The sequence below is a fragment of the Agelaius phoeniceus genome, chromosome 15 (assembly GCF_051311805.1).
Source record: "Agelaius phoeniceus isolate bAgePho1 chromosome 15, bAgePho1.hap1, whole genome shotgun sequence".
Classification (NCBI taxonomy): domain Eukaryota; kingdom Metazoa; phylum Chordata; class Aves; order Passeriformes; family Icteridae; genus Agelaius; species Agelaius phoeniceus.
This window is the reverse complement of record NC_135279.1, coordinates 1,145,659-1,163,244: the sequence shown is the minus strand read 5'-3', so window position 1 is coordinate 1,163,244 and position 17,586 is coordinate 1,145,659. Positions and strand designations below refer to the sequence as shown.

The window sequence follows — 17,586 nt, the reverse complement described above, 5'->3', positions numbered from 1 at the left end:
TGCAATGCAGAGGGGCCGGGGTGGAGGGAAGGGCTGTGTCCCTGGTTCTTGGGCTGTGCGAGGAGCTCTGCCGGGCTGCTCGGGGGCTGTGCGGCTTCCCGCGGGGTGGGGATAGGTGCGGTGGGTGTGAGTTTAAGCTCCCTGTAATGAATCACAGCCATGGAATGCCCCGCGTTAGAAGGGGCCCAGTGGGTCCAGCTCCTGCCCCTGCTCAGCGCTCCACGTTCCCGTTCCGGGGGAGCCCGTCCAGTGCCCGAGCCCCGCGGCTGGAGGCGGCCGCTCGCTCGCTGCCGGGGCCGGGGAGGGGCGGCAGGCGGGGCCCGGAGCGGCACCGAGCACCCGGGCTGGGCCGGCCGGGCCCTCCCGGCCGCCGGGGGAGCTGCGGGGCCGGGCCGGCTCCTCCTCCGCCCGCCGGCGCTTCCCGTCCCTTCCTTTCCCGTCCCGTGCCTTCCCTTCCCGTCCCTCCCCGCCGCCGCTCCACGAGGGGCAGGGCCGGGCCCCCCTCGCTGTCCCCGGCCCGCGCGGCCCGGCCGCGGCTGCCCCGGTGAGGAGCGGGTGAGGAGCGGGCGCGGCGGGACTGGGCCGGGCCGGGCCGGGCTGTCCCCCCAGGGCCGGGCCGGGCTGGGCTGGGCTGTGCCCCCGGGGCCGGGCCGGGCCAGGCCGGGCTGGGCTGTCCCCCCGGGGCCGGGTCGGGCTGGGCTGTCCCCCCGGTGCTGGGCCGGGCCGGGCTGGGCTGTCCCCCCGGGGCCGGGCCGGGCCAGGGTGGGCTGTGCCCCCGGGGCTGGGCCGGGCCGGGCTGGGCTGTCCCCCCGGGGCCGGGCCGGGGCGCGGCGGTGGCAGCGGCCGGAGCCGCCATAGCCACGGGGAGCTGGGCCTGGAACGGGGGTTCGGGCCCGCAGATCGGTCCCTGCTGCTGCTGCTGCTGTGGCTGGAAATGAGCCCCGAGCCCTGGGGCACCCGGGGGACTCTCATCTCGAGCCCCTGCTGACGGTGGTGCTGGTGTTTGTCCGCAGCAGCCCCAGGCCGGGTGTTCCCCTCAGCAGCAGCGCCCTGCCCGTGCCTTGAGCCAGGAGAAGCGTCCGGCCCTGGAGGGATGCTCGGGGAGCGGCTCCTCGGCTCGGCCTCCGCGCTGCTCTGACTCGAAAGGTAACTCAGCAAATAAAGCCTCAAACTGGCTTTATTTCCCCAAATGTGGAGCTGAGATGCTCCACGAGTGCATCTATAAGATGCCTGTGCGGGATTTGAACCTTTTTCTGATATTTTCAATCATAAATGGGACTGTTTCCCTGTTTGCCTTAGAGCACTGGACAAGAACTACTGTTACCAATTAATTTCTTCCGTGTTTTTGGGGGGGGTTGTCTGTTTTCTTCCAAACATCAGTGAAATGTCCCTGTGTCACCTGTTCCGTCTCCACATTTCATTATTTTCACCCTTACAGCTGTTTTTACCTAATAACACAGTTTGCTTTCTGACTTTTAAATATTCTGTTGGGGATTTTTTTAAATTTTATAAAGCTAACAATATTTTTTTCAACCTGTAAAATACCTTAATTATATTGCACATTGTTTTAGATTGTTTTTTTCCTAAAACTTAACCTGCGTTTTTCTAAAGTTTACTATGCTATAAAATAGCTGCCTCAAATTGATAATTTGAATTGGATGCATTAACTTGGTTGATGTTGCAGAGTGGTGGCAACTTTAGAGAAAAGTTAAATGTCTTCAGAGGACAAGGAGGCTCAGGAGGACGAGCTGCTGGCTCTGGCCAGCATCTACGATGAGGATGAATTTAAGAGAGCAGAGTCTGCCCAAGGAGGAGAAACAAGAATTTGTCTGGAGTTGCCTCAAGACTTTAAAATTTTTGTGAGGGGTGAGTTCAGATGTTTTGTGTTGTCCCAAGGGAGGCTTTACCAAGCTTGGGTGGTTGCTGGGGAGTGACCTGAGGGAGCAGTGATGGGACAAAGCTGTGCCTCACCCTCTGCTGTGCTTGATGGGGATTGTGTTTGAGCAGTTTAATCCTCATACACAGAACATCCTCAGTAAACTCTAAAATCACAGATAATAGTAGCACTTCTTCAGAATAATTAAGTTCATTTATTGGGTTTTTATTCCCCCTGAGGAGGCTCCTGGTTTGTGTAGAATCTGACATTTCACAGTGCTGCTGTTTAGCTGCTTTAATCACAGACCTCCAACCCTTGACATTTTCCTGCACTGTGAGTTTTGTTATTTAGGGTGGAACAAATAGTTTTAACCCCAGAAATACATCAAATTAACAGACATTGGGTGCTGTCAGAAACAGCAGCAGTTGGTTTGTTTTCATTTCTCTGTTATTTCTCCTCTGCCTCGGTGGCCCTGGCTCAGGCAGTTCCACAGAGAGCCTCCAGGGCAGTGGCTTCGAGTACTCCGTGTGCTTCCTGCCTCCCCTCGTGCTGAATTTCGAGCTCCCACCTGATTACCCATCGACCTCCCCGCCCGTGTTCACCCTCAGTGGGAAATGGCTCTCCCAGGCCCAGGTTTGCAGGGGGTTTTTTACATTTTGACTGCTGAGTAAGTTAATAATTAACAGCTAAGCAAAGTAAAAAAACAATGACCTTGCTCCTCAGTTGGCTCTTCTTTTGTCTCTTGCTGGTTTTCATTTGATTACTATTCTGAGGAGGGAAAACTTGCATCTGTGAGAACTACTTTATTCAGCATAAAAACTGCTGAGTGTGAAATCAAAGTTTGCACTAAGGACTGTTTGAGGGGAGGAGTCCAGTGAAGAGTTACAAACTTCCTGAAATCAGGAATTCTTTGTTCTTCCCCAGCTCAGCGCTCTTTGCAAGCACTTGGACAATGTGTGGGAAGAGAACCGAGGCTGTGTGGTGCTGTTTGCCTGGATGCAGTTTCTGAAGGAGGAAACACTGAATTACCTGAATATTTCATCGCCGTATGAGCTGAAAATGTGCCCTCAGGGGAAGGGGCAGGGCCGGACAGCAGCGGGGCCCCTCGAGGCTGGGAAGGACTGTGGGGGTGCCTCAGGCTCTGCCACAGCTGAGGAGGAAATGGTGGATGCCAGGGCTGTGCAGGATGTGGAGTCCTTGTCCAGTCTGATCAGGGAGATCTTGGATTTCGACCAGGCCCAGAGGAGGAAGTGCTTTAACAGTAAGATGTACTCGTGCAGCATCTGCTTCTGTGAGAAGCTGGGCAGTGAGTGCATGCACTTCACTGAGTGCAGCCACGTGTACTGCAAGGCCTGCCTGAAGGACTACTTTGAGATCCAGATCAGGGATGGGCAGGTGCACTGCCTCAACTGCCCCGAGCCCAAGTGTTCTTCTGTTGCCACTCCAGGCCAGGTAATTCCTGTGCACAGCAGCTGGGAGCTCTGGAACCCAACCTGAGTTCAGGGCCCGGCCCTGCATGCTGGACATTGGCAGTCACAGTCATTTGGGTCAGAAAAGACCTCCAAGTTCAGCCTTTGACCCAGTCCCACCATGCCACTAAACCATGCCATGAAGTGCCACATCCTTGGGCACCTCCAGGGATGGGCACTCCAACCCTCCCTGGGCAGTTCCAGTGCCTGAGCCCCCTTTCCATGGGGAAATTCCTGCAGTGCCCACCCTGAGCCTGCCTGGCCCAGCCTGAGGCTGTTCCCTCTTGTCCTGTCCCTGTCCCCTGGGAGCAGATCCTTGACCCCCTGTGCCCTGTTGGAGAATCCAAAGTGGATTCATCCCAGCTCTTGGTACCTTGTCACTGACTTGCTGTTTGTTGCTGCAGCAGGCTCAGAATTACAGATGCAAGGAATCAGGGAATCCCAGACTGCAAGGGACCTTAAAGCCCATCCAGTGCCATGGCAGGGACACCTCCCACTGTCCCAGGCACTCCCAGCCCTGTCCCAGGCCCTGGGCACTGCCAGGAACCCAGGGGCAGCCCCAGCTGCTGTGGGCAGGCTGTGCCAGGGCCTGGCTGCGTGTGGGTGAGGATTTGTTGGTGCATGGGCTGTATTGGCAGGTGAAGGAGCTGGTTGGGGAGGAGCTGTTTGCCCGCTACGACCGCCTGCTGCTGCAGTCCAGCCTGGACCTGATGGCTGACGTGGTTTATTGCCCCCGGCCTGGCTGCCAGACCCCCGTGATGCAGGAGCCCGGCTGCACCATGGGCATCTGCTCCTGCTGCAACTACGCCTTCTGCACCCTCTGCAAGATGACCTACCACGGGGTGTCCCCCTGCAAGGTCACTGCAGGTCAGTCACCTCCCCTGGGCTCCACGGTTACACCCACACCCAGCTAAATTTGGGTGGGAAAGTCCAGAGTTGGGCAAGGGAGCTCCTCACCCTGAGCTTTCTGAAAGGTGCATTCCTTTGGAGGGGGGCTGTTGCTGGCAATCAAGTATTCCTTTGGTCAGACTCCTCAGCTCAGGAGCTCCCTAAATGCTGGTTGTCAAATGCTGAGAGGCTGTAGCAGGGGAAGAATTCCTTTATATCTTCACTACTTTGTACTGCCAGAGTTAATACTGGAATCAGGTGGAGGCTTCTCTCTCTGGCCTTAAAATCCTGTGACAGAATTTCATTAAATATGTAGTCAGAAAAAAATCTTTCCATTGTCAGTTTATTTTACATTGTTCTAATTCCATCAACATCTCTTTTATAATAAAACAGTGTAAAACTGCTGAATGTTGGGGCAGAGTGGTTTTACTATTATCATCTTATGTATTTTAATAGTTTTCTTGCTTTTTAATTCATGACATTATTGTTCTTTGAGAATCTTTGTGCTGAAATTAGCTGGACTTCTAAATCTAACATCTTACAAAAGCTATCTGGTTTGGTTTGATTTTGCCCCCCAGAGAAATTAATGGATTTGAGGAATGAATATTTAGAAGCAGATGAGACAACTAAAAGATTTTTGGAACAACGTTATGGCAAGAGAGTGATTCAGAAAGCCCTGGAGGAGATGGAGAGTAAAGAATGGCTGGAGAAGAACTCCAAGTCTTGTCCTTGCTGTGGGACCCACATTGAGGTGAGTGAGGAGGGAAAGGCTGGGGATCATGGAACAGAAAATAACCCACAAGGAGGCAGTTCTGGGTGTGTTGGAGCCTCTAGGGAGAGGAAATCTCTAGGAAATACTAAGAGAACTTTCAATTTCTGTGTGTCATGGAAAAGGATGTGAGGTGATACTTATGGATCCCAAGGAGTGGAGTACAAACAGTGGTGGTCAGGCTCTCACACTAAACACATCCAGGCAGACTCTGCATCTACATGAATCCTTTTGTTTTCCTGGTGTTTCAGGCTATCTCTTGTTCACACTAGAGCTGGAAATCAATCCACCTTCAGAAGAGTACAGATTTCCAGTATTTTTGGTATTTTAACCAATTTCCAGTGCAGGGATCCCAGCTCCCAGTGAAAATGTTGGAGTGTGGTGGAGCAGGGGGGATGTGCTCACTGACTGCTGTTGGCAGAGAGGGACTGAGGCCTGCCACAGTGGGGCTCTGTTACCACCAGTTCTTGGTTTTTCCCCCAGAAACTGGATGGCTGTAACAAGATGACCTGCACAGGGTGCATGCAGTACTTCTGCTGGCTCTGCATGGGCTCCCTGTCCCGGGCCAATCCCTACCGGCACTTCAACGACCCCTCCTCGCCCTGCTTCAACAGGTCAGTGCTCAGGGGCCCTCCACTGCTGGCACCCATTTGCTGCTTCTCCTTACAGTCTCTCCCATTTCTTATCTGAAATGTGTAGCTGCAGTTTAAGGCACAGTTTCTTCTCTCAAATATTGGCACTAACAATAAAAGTCAGGAGTGATTCAGGATATGGTTTTGCTTTTTTAAGAACTTTGCTTTTAAAATTCTGGAGGAGTCTTCCTGATTTTTTTTTTTTTTTTTGGTCAGGTCATGACCTTACCCTTTCTGTGCTGAGTTTCCCTGAGTGTTTCCCTGGCAATGCTCAGGAGCAGCTCGAGGATTTGGGGAAGAGCTGCTCTAAGGAGCTGCAGATTTGCCTGACATTCCCTTGAGGAAGAGCCAAGGGACAGAGGTGCTGCTGTGGGACAGGTGACAGGCAGGTCACAGCAGGGGGACAGTGGCAGCCTCTCTTTTACCTTGCACGAGGCACGGATGGTGGTTTGTGATACTGAAAAACCAAGGGAACTTGCTGTACTGTTGTTGCATTTAGGATGATATATTTTAACATATTTGACTTTTTTTATGCTCTGGTATCACTGATTTTCTGTCTTGCAGATTGTTTCAAGCTATGCACATTGACAATGGGGAGTTCTGGGAAGGAGAAGATGATGATCAGTAGCTTCCTCCAGCACCAAAAGGTGAACAAACCAGAGACTTTTTGTGTGTCCTTTGTTTGCTTTTCACTTCCATTGTGTGACAGAAGAGTGGGAACTGCACTGCAGGACACTCACACCTCAGAACCTGTTGCCAAAACCAAAGGAGACCTTGTCCCCATCCTGGGATGAGGATCATCATGGAATGCCCAGACAAACATGTCCACTATTGAAGTCAGAAATTGGAAAACCATTGGAAAAATAATAACCAAGAAGTGCCCCTTTTTTAAAAGCCAACAGACAAAACTGAAGCCTCAAATGCTGGAAGTATTTTGGGGGTTTCTTTTAGGGAGACTGACCCTTGGATCTTGACTATTGTGGGGTTTGGGGTGGTTTGGTGGAGCTGTAGTGCTCTCTCTGGGGCTGCTTGGACTGGGAGAGTTTTCTGATAAAATACAGAAAATTTCTCCTGTATTCAGCAACAAAGTTCGTTGCTTTTTTGAATTTCCTGATGTGCTTCTCTGAAAAGCAGCTCCTGGCTCTGTCACTGGTACTTTCTAATGACATTAAAGCTGATTATCCCCAACCCTTCTCGTTGGCTGCTGTGCCTGAGCCTGTGCATCCCTGAGAGCTTGGGCAGATCATGACCAGCAGCCATTTCCAGGGATTTCTGTGAGGTTGGTGACTCCTGTGTTGCTGTTGGGTTCCCTCACGTTGCCTGTCCTTGTTTTGGCAGGGATGAGCACCAAGGCAGTGAGCTGAGGATGTGGCCAGTGAGAGGGTGAAAAGTATCAGGAAGAGATGAACTTGAATTCTTCAAGATACTGACAATTACCTTGTGTTCTCAGTTGATGAAGTAATTTATTTTTTATTAACTCTTCATATAAGAAATTTGAGGGTTGATACTTTTGCTTCTGGACTAGATCCTTTATTTCCACTGCTTTTGCACTTCAAATTATTGCAGAACCAAATTGTTTCCCCTAAAATCTCAGCAAGTGGTTTTGTGAGTATGAAGGTGATTACTGGAAGCAAACACTGATTTTTTTTACAAGTTTTTCCACTTGCAGAACAGTCTAAAAGTTTATTTGGAAACTAAAGCTGCATGTGCTGTGTTCAAGAGCAGTAGGGCCTGGATGGAAAGTTCTGGAGCTGAGACTCCTCAGGAACTGTGTGTGATCACAGCTCACTCAGTTCTGACTGAGAGTTAATAAATTTATCCTGGGATGTGTGGCCAGGATGAGTGATGCTGCAGGTCCCTGTGCAGAGGAGTCTGCACTAGTGGAACTGGCACAGGGATTAAAAAGATGGAAGGAAGAGCAAATCTCACCTCAGCTGAATCTCTAGGTCAGTGTGTAGGAAAAGTGTACGTTGTGTATGGTTTGAGTTGTTTTCCTGCACCTTTCACAAGCACTAAATTCACTTTAAGATGGCAAACACACTGTTCCTGTTTGTCTTCCTTCTGGCATGGACTTGGCAGCACAGGTGTGCCCAGGTGCTCCTGGGAATGGGACAGCCCAGAGCTCCCACCTGGAGCTGGCAGGGACGTGTTGTGTTCATGGGATTTAATGCATGCACAGTGCCCTCCCACCCTGAGGGCCCTGCTCTTCCCTCTGAGGAAACACTGGGGGCAGAAGGAGCTCTTCCCACCAAACTGCCTCCAGGACAGCTTTGCTACCATCAGCACACTGAGACCGAGCACCAGACACAGTCAAATGTCACCATTTAAAAAAGTAAAGACATTTAGTGAAGAAAGTTACATTACAGATCAACAACTTACAAAACTGCTGTATAAAGAAAATAAATGTTGCCCAGTTTTCTTGCCCCTCGTGTGAGAGCACTGGACAGAAATCCCAGGAGTCACATTTCAGAATTGGTGGGGTCTTGGCTGTTGTCCACCTGTGTGGGGTGTCTGTAATGAAACAGAGGCTGAAGCCAGTGAGAACAAAGTGTTTCCTTTGGGGCTTGTTTGGCTTCTCCTTAGAGAAATGGAAAATTCTGGAGAAGAGAGAGCACCAGGCATAGGAAATCATACCTGGGCCTGACAACTGTGACATCCTCAGGTGCCTGAGCTGCACCATGGACCCCATGTGGGGGATGATGCTGCAGCCTCTTCTGCTGAGGGGTCTCCAGTCCAACATGTGGCTCAGAGCAGAGCTCAGCCAGGGCTTTATCCAGTCAGGTCCTGGCAACCTCCCAAGGAGAGAGCCATGGGATCCTGTCCCACTGCTTGGCTGTTCCCACAGTGGGGTTTTATCCTCTCCAGCGTCAGCATTGTGTCTCCACTCCCACCCCACTGTCCCTTCTCTTCTTCCCCCTGGCTCCATCTCCTGGCTCTGGGTGCTGCTCTGAGCTTGCCCTTCTCCAGCTGGACAATCCTCTTTTCCAGGATTCTAATGTAAGAGTGTTTCATGGAGGAGGAAGGAATAACAGAGATGCTTGTCCTAATTGCAAGGAATACACCCCAAAGTTATCAGCCACTTGTGTCTGAAACATTGTACTTTCATTTATCCTCACATTTCAGTTCTGTAGCCTTCAGTCTGTGATTACAGCCAGTTCACAGATCAAACAATTCATTCTTCATTTCCTTCAGAGAATGAGTTGGTGGCAGAAGTTTGTGGAACACAGAACACTGGGTCCCATCCTCCTTTGGTTAATTAAGGCAGGTGTTTGGCATCTGTCTCTTTAATGGAGAGAATTCATACGATCATTCCGCTAATTTAAGGACAAATATGAGATCAGTTTCTGCAGCAATTCCCTTTTGTCCCAGCTGTTCTCAGCAGCTGGGTCAGCACTGCCCCAGCACATTAATCACTGTATGGCTTCTTGGACTGGCTCCTCTCTGCTCCCATCTCCTTCATGCTGTACAAGGGCTCCACGAGCTTGTTGTGAACCATCATTAAACCTGATGGAGAGAATCAAAAGGCAATTTAAGTAGACATAATACAAGAAAGTTCTCCTTCATTGGATGCTAATGGAATTAGACATTACTGTTGTCCTTGTGCCTTTGCTCCCACACCAAGCATTAAGCATTTACCTTCACACATATTACTGTGGTATATTTAAGGAATATACTCCTTTAGGAGTTACTTATACAGCAACACCTCTACAAAGCATGGCTTGTGGCTCCTAAAAACGTAACACAGCAGCTGCCTGGCCTGGTCAAACATTCACCTTTGAAGTACTTCACTGTTTTGACTTTGAGCTCCAGCGTGGCGTCCTCGTCGCACACGAACACGGTGTTGGGGTGCTGCTGGAAGGCCGACACCGTCCACATGTGGTTGACACCATCCTCAATGGCTTTGTACAGAGCAAAGGCTTTGTGGGCTCCCGTGATCAGGATCATCACCTGCACCCCCAGACAGAGAGGGGCAGTCAGGGAGAGCCCAACCACACCGTGCCAAGCTGAGAATGGGGACACCCCTGTCACCCTCCCCACAGCCACTTCTCTGTGCTGCTGCTGCTCTGGCTGCTTCGGCTCTCAATGAAATCACAGCCTGGGGGGTCACTGCAAGGATCCTTTGGGCACCTGGACACTGAGATTTACAAGTGTAGATCAAGAATAGACTCCAGTAAAAGTGGTCCCACACAGTTTTCATCACCTGCTGGTGTGACATCAAGTCTCCAGTTACTCTCCAGGTGAGATTCTAACCAAAGACACCCTCCCAAACCTTCCTGGCTTCCTGGGGGAACAGCTGCTGCAGGGTTACACAAACACAAGTGCCAGCAGAGATGGAGCAAGAGCCTCTCCATGGTGTTGCAGGATGCCAGAGGACAGGAGGATCAGGCATTCTGTGGCAGGCATATCCTACACCAGAGGACACGTGGCTGCTCCAGAGGAACTGCAGGAAGCCACTTCTTATTTCCTCACCTCTCTGGCATCCATGACAGTGCCTACTCCAACTGTCAAAGCCATGGTGGGCACTTTGGAGAGGTCACCATCAAAGAACCTGGCATTGGCCAGGATGGTGTCCATGGCCAAGGTCTTCACTCGTGTCCTGGACACCAAACTGGATCCCGGCTCGTTGAAGGCGATGTGACCGTCGGGGCCAATGCCTGGACAGGGACAGTGACAGCACAGGGTCAGCTGTGGCAGCAGAGCCAGCAGCTCTCCCAGGAGAAGCACAGGCAGAACACAGAGCTGAGAAAAAACCCTGCAGTTCCTCTGCTTGGAACAACCAGACTATGACCTGATTGCTCTGGGACAATAATGAAGCAAAGAAGGTGGCAGAACCTTATGAGAAACTGATGGGAAGAGCTTGTGTAGGAAAAGCTACTCCCAGCAGTTTCCTGTTGCCACTGACAATTGATAAATACCTCACATTTGTACAGTTCTAGCCCTTCCCACACTTCCTGAACAATTCACTGACTGCACTGAATACCTAAAGCTGGGAGTGGTAGGTGGGGGGACAAGGGTGCCAGGACAGTGTAGTGCCCAGGGCCATGGGGTGGATTTCACTGCAAATGCACTGAAAGTGAACAATCCTGGCAATAAATGAGAGCTAAGGAGGACAGGCACAGCTTTGGGGCAGGGTTTAGATGCTGCTGCTCTCGGGTTCTCACCTCCAACAAAGAGCTCGATGCCTCCAGCTGCTTTGATTTTCTCCTCAAATGCATCACACTCTGCCTGGAGATCAGGGGCGTTTCCATCCAAGATGTGGACGTTTTCTGGTGAGATGTCAATGTGCTTGAAGAAGTTATTCCACATGAAGGAATGGTAACTTTCTGGGTGATCCCTCGGGAGGCCTGGTAACAGAACACACAGGACTGAGGCCAACTGGAACAGTATCAGCCATAACAAAGCACTTCCACACCACTGCAGTGGCTTTGGTGACAGAGCACTGCTCTCTGTCCTTTGTCACACCCTCAGCTTTCAGAGTTGTTTCTATTTCCCTAAATAACAGAATTAAAATCAGCTCCTGTAACATGGCCATGTTAATATACAATAGATGTTCAAAAAGCAGGTGTGTGCTGTGCCTCATCAGTCAGTACCTTTTCAGCCCTTTTCCCATTTCATTTTAGTAAGAATTATTTTAAAATTGTGCAGAAACCTGGGAAATAATAATTATTGTATAATTATTGCATATTTACCCCCCTTGAATGCTGTAAACCCACACTGGACTGCTTATTCCCTAATGCTGCTTGATTGGGATTATTCACAGAAAAACCCCTCCTGACCGAGATAAAATTATCATTAGCAAATATTTAGCTTGTATGTTTTTCACCTTTGGATCTATTTCTTCTGAGGAGACTGTTTCACCATGACTTCAGCAATGGCAGCCTTTGCTAAATCAGCAGGAGATACCTGAGGGCACTCAGGGGACACACTGGTCTTTGTAAGGGACCTTTATAACCCCGGAGCAAAGGTGGAAGGTAAAGCTGCACCCTGAGCCTGCAGTGATAATCTGTTCTTGCCTGCTCAGTGCCTGAGTGCAGCTAACACACAGCAGTGTCTGTAATAGTGTGTGCAATACTGGGCAACACCAGCATCCAGTTTTGTCCATACGTTTCCAAACCTACTGAAAAATTTCAAATTTCTTCCAGAGGTTTTCAAATTGTCCCCCTTTGCTAATTCCCTGGAGGTGTTTAAGGAGAGACTGGACGTGGCACTCAGAGCCATGGTTCGGATGACACCGTGGTGTGGGGTCACAGGCTGGACCCGATGATCTCAGAGGTTTTTTCCATCCTAACTGGTGCTGTAACTCTGTGAGATGTTGATGCTGTAACTATGAAATGCTGATGCTGTAGCTCTGTGAAATGTTGGTGCTGTAACTCTGTGAAATGTTGGTGCTGTAGCTCTGTGAATGTTGGTGCTGTAGCTCTGTGAATGTTGTCCCTCTTACCTGCACAGGTGGATTTCGGGCACCGCCAGGCTCTGCCGGGGTAAGGGCCCAGCAGCTCCCGGGCAGGGACAAAGGCGACAGGACAGGTGGCTGCGGCACTCACCCACATACTCGTCCATGTTGAAGGTCTTCACGTACTTGAAGGAGAGGTCCCCGTTGCGGTAATACTCCACCAGCTTGCTGTAGCAGCCCAGGGGGGTGCTGCCTGCGGGGAGCGGCCGCCTCAGCCGGGGCAGGGCCCGCGCTCGGCCCCGGCCCGGCCGCCCCCCGGCACCCACCTGTGGGCAGCCCCAGCGTGAAGAAGCGCCCGGGGCCGGGCCCGAACTGCACGATGCGGTTGCGGATGTACTTGGCCGCCCACTCGCTGGCCTGCGAGTAATTCTCCAGGATGATGAGCTTCATGGTGGGGCCGCCCGGGACCGCCGCTGCCTTCGCCGGGGATCGCCGCCGCCTGCGGATCGCCTCTGCCCGCGCTCGCCGCCGCCCGTGCGGATCAGCCCTGCCCGCAACCTCCGCTTCCTCCCGGCTCGCCCTGCCCGGGATCACTTCCGCGGAGGGCGGGGAGCGCCGGGCCCGGCCCCGCGGGAGGAACGGGGCAGGGCCGGAGCGCAGCGGCGGAACGGGGCGCGCCGGGAGCGCGGCGCTGCGGCTGCCGAGCGCCGCTCGGTGAGTGTCAAGCTGTGGGAGGCAACGCTTCCTCCAGATACATTAAAATGGCCCTAAATATCGCGGTGTGGTTCTGCTGGAGCGTCACCATCACGGCAGGGATCCACCCGGCTCTGTCCTTCAGCTTTTCAGCCCTAGGGCGAAGCTCCCAGCCTTGTCCCACCAAAACGAACTGTTCTCACACTTGAACTGTTCTGTAGGGACTCACTTTGGGACAGGTTGGGGTCGTTCTGGGGGACGGAGAGACCATGATTTGTCTGTCCTTGCTCCTGGCACAGAGGTATCCCCAAAACACCTTCCTGCTGTTGCTCCAGAGTTCAAGCTCTCATGAAAATGCACCTGACCTCTCCTTGCACACAGGCTTGGTTCCTTGTTGGGATACAAAGCTCTTACTTCAAAGTTAGACCAATATTCAATTTCATCAGAAGGAAAAATGAGCTACAAATTGCTTTGCTGGGATCCAGCCCAGGCAGTTACTTTTCATTTTAATAATTTAAATGACCTGGCTAGAACCAGTGCTCCCGGTATTGTCTCATCCTGAAGAGCCCTTGGGTTGCCCGTGGTGATGATGGGTGTGGCGGTCTGTGGGCACACACGGGAAGAGTTTTCGGCCACAGAGACTAAATAAATTCTATGGACAGGTGTTTCCATAGCAGTGTCAGCCCACGGGCAGGTCTCTCGGCGGCCGGTGTTGGGTGAGAGCTGGCAGCAGCGGCATTCCCGGTTCTCCCACAGGGCAGGGCAGGGCAGCCTGGGCTCTGGCTCGGTGGGACACAGCTCTTCACTTGTGCCATCGGGGCCATTTCGGTGCGGCAGAGCCATGGGTTCCTCGGGCACTGGCAGGAATCACGGCAGCGGAGGGTTCGGAGGCACAGGACCGAGGTGCCGGGCTAACCGGGGGCTGTGAGTGGACGGGGACCCGGCTGAGGCCTGGACCCTTCGCATGCTGGAGCTGCTTCAGTCCTTATCCAGATGTGCCGGCACGAAGGACACCTGGTGAGCGCACAGCTGCCCTGCACACACACCTGGGAGCTCCCACATCACCCCTGCTGTGGCACAACTGCGGCTTCTGGTGTGCAAAGCCAAAACTGCTGCAGGGCTGGGCTGGGAGAGAGCCCCGGCACCGCCACTCCCCACAGAGCCCTCAGCGGCTCGCTCGGTTACCCTGGAAACGCGGCCAGCGCTCGGAAATTTCGGAAAAGCAAATTCTGGAGGCACAGCCCGCATAGGAATTGATGGCAGGGACACCACGGACTTCCTCACCACGGCGGTGAGCTCTAGGGCACAGCCGGGGTGACCTGTGGGCTGTGGGCTTTGTCTGCCCCCAGAGCGGCCTTGGACAGCGTCACCTCGTCCCCTGCTCCTCCTCACCTGGCCCGGCTCTCCCGGGACGAGTGGAGAGCTGCTGCCTTTGGCGCCGGCCTCGCAGCCCCCCAGCTGCTCACACAGCGCCGTTGTGGGGATGGGGTCGGTGAAATCCAAGTGTTGGAGGGCTCTGACTGCTCAGGTGTGGCTTTCAGCTCCCCTGCCAGTGGCTTGGGCAGCTGCAGTGCACAAAGAAGCAGGAGGAGCCGACAGCTCCCGGTAAAAGCAAAACATGTTTTGGTGAAAGCAAAAGCTGCAGCGGAGCCAGGCAGGTGCCCCCGCGCTGCCCACACCCAGCACATCCTGTGGATCCACACGCTCCATCCACCCCGAGCTGCTCCGGGGCTGGGCTGTGCGTGTGACTCGCATGCTGGGTATTTTTAGGTATGATAATTTCTGCCCATTATTGTTCTTGCATTTACAGCGAGCTGTTCCCATGCTGAAGAACTTCCTGGTGTCTGAACAGGCTGATTTTCCTTCCTTGCAAAAGCAGCAGATGGAAGGAAACAAACAATTCTCTTAAGGAGAAGCTGATGTTTAATGGGGGGAGCTCTTAGAAACCCAGCTTTTTCTTTTGCCCCATCTTGAAGGGATCAGAGTCAGCAGCACTCAGAGCCCAAGGCTTTTGCTATTGGGAACTGCTCGGGAGCACTGGGATTCTTTTCCTGAAACAGCAACAATTAAAAAATTATCTCCATGAAGAATCCTCTCTCCAAATCCTGTAATTAAAGAGTCTTTTTAATATCCGCCATCAGTCACCTCTTCCTGCTCCAGCAAGTTCCATTTACCTTCTGACCCCAATTTATAAGAAAAGGAGAAATGATAGATCTGGAGGGGACCTGCTCTTTCCTGCAGGCCCCACTCACATCTTAGCTCTCCCAACAGTACCCAAATCCTAATTAGGATATTTTTGGGGTCACAACAAGCCTATGGGTAGGGCAATGCATGAACAGACAGCTCTGGAGAGCACCTATGCCAGTCCCTTTCCATTTTGCAGATGATGTTGCCATGACAAAGCTGTCAGGACGTCACTCCTCGCCAGGTTCAAAACTGCCAGCCTAAGCAGCAAGGGATTTAATCTGGATAGCAAGGTTAAATTAACCGTTGGTTAATTGTGATTTCTCCAGTGGGATGAAGAAACAACAGAGCAACAAAGGGCATTGGTGAAATCAGCGAGTGGGGCCCCTGAAGTCAGGCTGGGCTGAGCTGGCTGTGCTGTGTGGAGGCAATTTGGAGCTCAGTTCTGCTTGCCCCGTGCACCATCCTGCACAACTCACTGCATCCCTCCATATCTGCCCCTCAATTCTGCTGCTGGGTTTCAGAGGAAGAGAACTCCCATTGGGAAATTCTTCCAATTCAATGGCACTGTTGTTTTCATTACTCCTCCTCACAGTACTCGTGGCTTATTGGGCCATAGTTTTCCACACCACTGAACAAGGCACTGCTCCCACCGGGCTGTGGGACGTGTGGCTGTGCTCGCTGGGGCTCTCCTCGTTCCAGCAGACCCCGTGTGACCGAGTGGCTTTTGTTGCTGTAACAAACACTGAAATTGCAGCTGCCTGCTGTCCAGAACCCCACAGGGAGCCCACACCTGCAGGACCTGCTGCTTCCGAGGCAGTGGGGCAGCTGCCTGGGCAGGGGCTGTCGCAGAGCCACAGAATGGTTTGGGTGGGAAGGGACCTTAAGATTGCCCAGTTTCACCCCTGCCATGAGCATTCCACCATCCCAGGTGGCTCCAAGCCCAATCCAACCTGGCCTTAGACACTTCCAGGAATGGGCCATCTGGGAAAGGGGCTGGAGAATTCCTGAGGGAGCTGGAGTTTGGCTTTTTTGGGCAAAAAGATCAAAGATGATTCAAATACAAGATGATCCCAAGCACAAAAAGTCTTTGTGGCCAAGTGATATTTTGGGGAGGAGTATCTGTTAGACAGCATTTATTAATCCTTAACAAATCTCTCCAGCTTAATTATATAATTCTAATTCAGGATGTTATTCCACAGTGGGAAATGACATCTATGGATATTCAAACCCTGTGATTCCAACTCTTGCACATGGAGTGTCTCTGCCTCCAGGGACACAGGAGTACTTTCGAATTGATGACAAAATGTTTCTGTCATATGAACATTTTGATTGTTTCTAATTGGGTAATTTAGCACTAAAAGGTTAGAAGAAAGATCTAGCTTTAATGTCCTGCTCAGTTCTTACCAGTTTAGCTTACACGCCCTGCTTTTGAGGTTGATAATTTAGCTTTTAGTGTTCAATATTTATTACAAAGTGCAGATTAAAAGTGTTCTCTTTATTGCTCAGTTGTATACAATAATTAAAGGAACTCATGTACAGCTCCAAGATTTCAGAGGACTCACTCCACTACTTTTCATACTTTCAATTGCTTTCAAATACTTTCACAGCACATCCCGTACGGAAGTCACTAAAATCAATGACTTCAAGCTTCAAGTGTCTCTTGGGAGAAAAGACATTTTGTACTGGGAAAAAAGACAAAAAACACAGAGGCATGAAGTGATTTGCCTCAAACCACTTGGGAAATGAAAGCAGAACCAGTCATGTGCTGTAACCACAGCATCATCTTTCTACTGAGCTTCCCCACCTTAGAAAATAAAAATAAATATAGGGAGAGAAGCTGGAAGAAATTGCCCTTACCCCTCCGGAGTCAGTCATGCTCAGACTAGATGGACTAATTAGCCTGTGATTTGCCTCCACTGGCCCCAAAATGGCTTTGACACAAATGGTTTCACCATTTCTCCAGGATATGTTCCAGCATCTTCTCTGAGGACATGCACAGGTTGCATCTTATTTTAATCTCTGCATGTCCAAGTCAGTCACTGTGCAGATAATTACCACTGCTGCTACAGCCTTACTTAGGGGTGTAATCCCACCTCAGCAGCGAGTAAATCCGTGCATGTCATCAGGACAGCTCCTCACTGCAGGGAAATTCTCAGTGCAAATCGAGAGTCCTGTGGAAAGGTGAAACCAGAGTCTGTCAGTGCCTGCAGCTCTTGTTCCAGCTCCTTCAAAGGCATCTGTGTTGCAAGAACCTTGCCTCGTCCTTGTGTCTCCAGCATTTCTCAGGAGCCACTCTTTGAGGTTATTCATCACTAAAATCCTTCATGGTTCCTGCCTCTCCTTCAGCATGAGAACTGGGATGTTCATTCATCTCACTAAGACATCGATGAACTCCCTACCCCTCAAAGGCAAAATACAGGGAGAAAAGCATCCAGCCTGATTATGGTAGGGAATAATGAGCACTGAGGCCTGTATTTATGACTGAGTGTGCAGTTCAAAACCATGTCCTCGGGCTTCAATGCTTGCAACTCTCTGAATTTGCAGTTTGGAATCCCAGCGGGGCTGATTCAGCCTTCCTTATCCTAAAGCTGATATATTTAAATCTCATCCACCTTAGGGATTGATGTGGGTAATTTTCTGCAAGCCTGACTAGAGCTGAACCGCGCATGTAGAAAACA

General features: G+C 51.4%; 2 protein-coding genes across 6 annotated transcripts; one reads left to right on the top strand and one right to left on the bottom strand.

Annotated features, from left to right (window-relative positions):
- Positions 1 to 304: 304 nt before the first annotated feature.
- RNF14 (ring finger protein 14) lies at positions 305 to 7,670 on the top strand. 5 transcript variants are annotated; one of them, XM_054643020.2, is made up of 10 exons: positions 305 to 544; positions 1,014 to 1,146; positions 1,685 to 1,866; positions 2,358 to 2,509; positions 2,801 to 3,328; positions 3,984 to 4,212; positions 4,812 to 4,984; positions 5,486 to 5,616; positions 6,199 to 6,281; positions 6,973 to 7,670. In XM_054643020.2, exons 3-9 carry the CDS (start codon positions 1,713 to 1,715, stop codon positions 6,260 to 6,262), a joined length of 1,431 nt encoding a protein of 476 aa, XP_054498995.1. In that variant the 5' UTR covers positions 305 to 544; positions 1,014 to 1,146; positions 1,685 to 1,712; the 3' UTR covers positions 6,263 to 6,281; positions 6,973 to 7,670. The 5 variants fall into 5 exon arrangements, with proteins under 5 accessions (XP_054498995.1, XP_054498993.1, XP_054498990.1 ...); XM_054643018.2 differs by lacking the exon at positions 6,973 to 7,670 and having other exon boundaries at positions 306 to 544; positions 1,017 to 1,146; positions 6,199 to 6,822; XM_054643015.2 differs by lacking the exon at positions 6,973 to 7,670 and having other exon boundaries at positions 306 to 544; positions 6,199 to 6,822.
- Positions 7,671 to 7,951: 281 nt separating this feature from the next.
- Positions 7,952 to 13,878, bottom strand: GNPDA1 (glucosamine-6-phosphate deaminase 1). The gene is made up of 6 exons (XM_054643021.2): positions 12,355 to 13,878; positions 12,180 to 12,281; positions 10,797 to 10,979; positions 10,105 to 10,289; positions 9,408 to 9,582; positions 7,952 to 9,138 (listed from the first exon to the last, which is right to left on the bottom strand). The coding sequence occupies exons 1-6, from the start codon at positions 12,476 to 12,478 to the stop codon at positions 9,041 to 9,043; spliced, it is 867 nt and encodes a 288-aa protein (XP_054498996.1). The 5' UTR covers positions 12,479 to 13,878; the 3' UTR covers positions 7,952 to 9,040.
- Between the last annotated feature and the right edge of the window lie 3,708 nt (positions 13,879 to 17,586).